The sequence below is a fragment of the Echinops telfairi genome, unplaced genomic scaffold (assembly GCF_000313985.2).
Source record: "Echinops telfairi isolate 266 unplaced genomic scaffold, ASM31398v2 ScPeMD7_12;HRSCAF=54, whole genome shotgun sequence".
Classification (NCBI taxonomy): Eukaryota; Metazoa; Chordata; class Mammalia; order Afrosoricida; family Tenrecidae; genus Echinops; species Echinops telfairi.
In genome coordinates this window covers 742,887-748,132 of record NW_022103909.1, presented here as the reverse complement: position 1 = coordinate 748,132, position 5,246 = coordinate 742,887, and the positions used below count along the sequence as shown (strand labels likewise).

Genomic DNA, 5,246 nt, shown 5'->3' with positions numbered 1-5,246 from the left:
GGTTGGCCGCAAGGTTCGCATTCTCTACCCTCTCTCTAGACAGCAATGTCCCAGCAGAGGCAGGAAGAAAGCAGACACAGGTCCTATAAACCGAAACCAGCTCACTGCCATTGAGGGTTTGGGAACGAACCCACAGCACAGGACAGAACTGCCTCTGTGGGTTTCCGAGGCTCTCACTGCTCACGGGAGTAGAAAGCCTCCTCTTGCTCTCTCAGAGTGGCTGGTGGTTTCAAACTGCTGGCCTTGCTGCCCAATGCGTCACCATGATGCCCCGAGGGCTCCCTCTGATTTCTCTCTCTCACTGCCACTGGGTCGATTCTGACTCATATCAACTCATATCTACCCAGCACAGGGTAGAACAGCCTCTGTGGGTTTCTGAGACAGTAACTCTTTACAGGAGCAGGAAGCCTCATCTTTGTCCCATGCAGCGATTGGTGGTTTTGAACTGCTGACCTTGCAGTCAACGGCCCAGTGAATAGCGTCACCACCACACCACCAGGGCTCCTTCTGGTTTCTATATAGGTAGACTGAAAGAAAATAGTTTTCCTTTGAAGCCAAAGGAGCCTTCACAGAGAGCTAGGCAAATTTCTGGGTGGGGTGAGATCGTGAGGGGACCCTGGGGTGCTTTGGACTCGGGTTCCCCAGATTTCTCACCCTGTCCCCCAACCCCAGGATACTCACAGATGCTCACCGTGGACGGGGTCTCACCAGACCTCCTGAAAGACTAGGGTTGGGAGGATAAGACCCAGGGATGTGTCTCCTGTCAGCTCCCGCGCACGAGGCCTGACTGGGCGCCTGCTTTGATCTGTATAATCACCCCGCTTTGTCATTGCCGTAGTCCCGGGAGATGGAGATTGTAATTCCCATTTTACAGATGAGAATGCTGAGACTCAGACGGGCAATGATTCACTGGGGCCCTGCAGCTAGCATGAGGCAAGGCCAGGGCTTAACACTGCGTCTGACCCCGGGAGTGGCTTCTTTTCACTGCACCACACAGTCTGTTGGAGCTGCATGGTTTGCCTGAGGCCCCTGGCTCCACTCGTTACCAGTACTGTGGTCACTCAGAGCCCAGCTCCCGATGCCCTCTGGGCCAGAGGGGTAGGGGAGCCTCTCCTCCCTTGATAGTTGGGTGGCCCCCTGGCACCCACCCATCCATCTGTGGTTGAGTAGAACCTTCTGGGATGGGTCATTTCTGGCCCCAGCAATGAGCTTGTTGCAAGGCCTCCTTTGTGGTGCAGATGGGATTGTCTCCTATGAACATGACCTCTGGAGGCTGACCTCTCTCAGTCTGAGGCCCCTCCATTGTAAAGCTTGGAATCTTCCCTCCTTAACAGTTTCATTCCATTTACCCTCCTTCCCTCCCATTAGGGTCTTCCTGCTGCCAGGGATCCCAGTCAAAAGAGAGGGAAGGGCAGGGCTGGGGATGGGACTGGGTGGGGCTGGGCATGTCCTCTCCACACTTGAGGAATTTGATGTCCTTGTTCAGAGCGTCCGCTTGGGGCTGAAGCTCCACCTTGACCACATAGGCTGCGTCTGCATCCTGCGGACAGCCATTCCCGATCACCAGCATGGACAAGCCTTGCCTGGCCCGGCGCCCTGCCCCTGCCCCTGCCCCTGCCCACAAAGCCATTGCCTCATTCTCTTCTTTGCCCACAAAGGACAGCAGCTCATCGAATAAGATTGCTCAGCATCAATTTCTCGGTTTTCTCAGTCTCCCCGAGCCTTTGGGAAGACGCCTTGAGGCGCAAAGCCCCTAAGCCAGGCAGAACGGTGGCGTATCCTCATGTCGCCTGGGAAGACCCAGCAGGACCACTTTCCTGATTCCCAGGGCAGACTTCTCTTTGTCTCTGTCCTGTCTCCTGCCTGAGTGTTGGTGCTTTTTCCTCTCCCTTGCTGGAGCCCAGCATTTATGGCTTCACCCTGATTTGGGGGCCAGCCGGCCCCCCACCCCAGATGGAGGGTGTAAGAGACTCGAGTCCTTAGACCTTTCTCCCCTTACCTTCTTTAGGGCCACAAACTCATTCTCAGCAGCGGGTACCTGTTCATCTCCAGCTGGTATCTGCAGGAAGGGGGGAGGTAGAGAGGCCTCCGTCTGGCTCAGCCAGCGCCGAGTAGGCTCCTTCCCCCACTGAAGAGGCAGAGGTCTCAAGGAGTCTTCCATGGGTGAGCATGGCAGAGGTGGCTGGAGGAGGGAGATGCCCCTGTCCTATCTCCACTGCATTCCACCTATGGGGAAAATGACCAGAGGCCTCACAGCAGCCACCTGAACCCTTCCACGGGTCGATAGCACAGGATGCCCTTCCTGCTAACCAAGTAGGATGTGCTGGCCAAATAGCTGGGCCTTTCTCTAGACACCAGAGAAGGGAGTGGGAGTCTGATCCGGGGGCTTGGTCTCTGCTTTCTTTAAGAATGGCACAGGAGCCCCAGGGAGCATGACCCACCACCTTTTGGAGGGACCCACCCACCTCTTATAGTCCTCCACCGTGTCTCTCATGTTCCTCATCTCTGCGTCCAGCCGCACCCTGTCCCCGGACAGCGTCTCCAGCTGCGTCCACAGGTTGCCCACTCGGCCCTCAAAGACGGGCGCCAGGTGGTCCTTGAAGCTGTTCAGGTCCAGCTGCTGCTGCAGCTCCCACTTGGTCTCCAGCACCTGGTTCTGCTGCTCCAGGCGCCGCACCTAGAAGCCAACCCAGCAGATACCTGGAACCATCCTGAATCATACCATGGTCTGTGCTGTCATATCGGGATGCGCCGGGGTCAACGGGATGTCTGTAAAGCCCTTGACTCTCGCCTTGGGGCTTGCCACGCAGACGGAACCCTTTGCAGGCACTCATTTCATAACCTCCGAGATGACGAAGCACCCAGACTCCCTGCCACCAAGTCAGAGCCAACTCTCTACCCACCCTGTGGGTTTTCTGAGACTGTGGCTGTTGACAGGAGCCGAAAGCCCAGTCTTTCTCCCGGGGGCCTCTGGGGCTTTCAAACAGCTGACCGTGCGGCTCGCAGCCCAGCGTGTAACCACGACACCACTCGGGCTCCTCTGGATGGCCAGTCCCTAGCAACCCCCAGCAGCAGACGCTCCCTCAGCTGCCTTCCGGGACCTGCCCCAGGGCTCAGGAGATGTCTTCTCCAGGTCTCTGCTAAACTTTCCTCCCTGGACCAAAGGCCCTTTCCTGGGAATGGTGCTCATTTCATCAGGCCTTCGGTTCCTTTGTAAGAGCTGTGGATCGACCCAGCTGTCCTCTATCAAAGGGGGAAGAAAAAAAAGTGCTCTTTGGGTCTCATGGCAGGCCCCCTTTTTCCCAACAAACCTCTCACCCTTTTCTACCCTATACCCCAAAGGAAGCATAGCAGTTCTGTATGCCATTGCCCTACCCAGTGTCTGAGTCTGCTGTCCCCAGTGACCAGCAGGTCCTTCCTGAGGTCTACCTGCAATGCCTAGTGGCCCTCGTCCATTCTCAGGCAACAGGGAAGCCGCCCATGCCTTCCAGTCCTCCTCTGAGGACACACACCTGGTTGATGAAAGATGTGCACCTGTTGTTCAGAGCCTTCATATGCTCCCCCTCCTGCATCCGAACTTCCTGGATCTCGGGGTCCAGCTCCACTCTGAGCGGGGCCAGGTGGCTCTTGTTGACCGTGACTCAGTGGATGCCCCCGGGCGGGCACACTGATGGGCACACAGGACCCAGGGCCACACTGCCAAAGATGCTGCCAGCAAAGCCATTGGCCCGGCCCCCTCCATGTGCAGAGCCACGCCCTAAACCGTAGCCTCCAGTCCCAACACTGCCGCCGCCCGCCACATTGAAAGCCACACGTCGGTTCCCTCCGGCTGCCAAAGCCACTTTACCAGAGACCGATAAGAAGCTGTGCTGCCCACAGCTTCCTGGGCACCACGGCAAGCACCCACTGAACTCACCCTTGTCACCACCGCCAGATTTGAGGTTCCGTTGTTGGCTCATGGTGGGACAGATGGAGTCGAGAGAGCCAGGGAAAGGCAGTCAACCACCGGGGCACAAAACACATGGACAGGATCCCAGGGCTGCTTCCTTTTATCCCAGATCAGCCATGAACACCGGAAAAGGGCGTCTCTACGCTGTCTCCTGCCCTCTGCTGAAGGGCCGGGGCCCCTGGGCAATCTGCGGAGCAGAGGTCTCCAAGCCCTTTGCAGCAACAAAGCCTTTCTTGGAAAAGATGCCGCCCTTGCAAGCAGCAGTGGTCTAATGTGGAACTCATCTGCACTCCCTAATTAGGGAGGGACCAGGCAAGTTATCCCTACAAGAGTTCTCTCACCTCTGGTTTTCCGGGGCCACCTCCTTCTCACTTCTTTATCAGCAGCAAACAGGACAATGCCCCGCTTCGTCTGGAGAGGGGCTGGCTGGGAGCCCCAGGTTCCCTCCCAAAAGGCCATCTCCCTGCTGTCCAGTCACGCAGGAGTGGGACTGTTCACACCTGGGAATGTGGAGCAGAGCACACACGAGGGTGGTCTCCAAAGACCCGAAGGAAGCTCCAGAGAGTCACTCCGGGGTTACTCTCGGGATCCCGTATGCCAAGCCTTGTAACAGGCCTGCAGGGTGGTCTGAAAATGACCACCTGACAGGACTGTTGTCTAGGGTGGGGGGTGGAGGGTGTCCTGTATTGTGTAGGGCCTGTGTTGTGGTGACCTTGAAATTTCGGGGTCGACAATGAGAAACGTTTTAGGGGCCCGGCATTCGCTCCAGTGGCATGGGCTCCCCTGGATCACGTGATTGCCTCTGTCCTCGGGTCTCTCCCCCATCACACCTCTTCTCTCTCCCCCCAGGAAAGTCTCTCTCTCTCTCTTCACATTTAGCCAAGGTGGCCGAGGGAGCGGAACCCCTGAGCCTCACTTCTGGGCTCCAGTGGGCTCTTCTGCTGATTTCCTGAAAGCACACAGGTTGGAAACAGGAAGCGCTGGTTGGGCGGAATGTTAAGAAATGATTTCAAAAACAGCCATCTATTAGGGACCCTGAGGCAGAACTGTGGCCACTCTGTAATTCAGTGAGGGCGTCTTGGCCCATTTGGGCCAGCCAGACAGTGGCCGTGATAAACTGCCCCACTGGTGGGGAGGGAAAAGAGAAAGGAGGCTGGCTGGAGCTAGGGCTGAAGTGTAGGCAAGGTGAGATTCAAATAATTTAACAAGCGGTTCTTTAAAAAGGATATCCCAAAAGGTGGTTTATTATTTCATAAGTTAACACTAACAAATAATGAGAACACTAAAAGAGGTACAG

The 5,246-nt window shown here is 56.5% G+C and overlaps 1 protein-coding gene across 1 annotated transcript; it reads right to left on the bottom strand.

Annotated features, from left to right (window-relative positions):
* Positions 1–1,345: 1,345 nt before the first annotated feature.
* Positions 1,346–3,959, bottom strand: LOC115868547 (keratin, type II cytoskeletal 74-like). Its single transcript, XM_030884746.1, is given in 5 exon segments — positions 1,346–1,540; positions 2,000–2,037; positions 2,040–2,059; positions 2,445–2,677; positions 3,513–3,959. Coding segments are annotated over 5 exon segments (933 nt in total).
* Between the last annotated feature and the right edge of the window lie 1,287 nt (positions 3,960–5,246).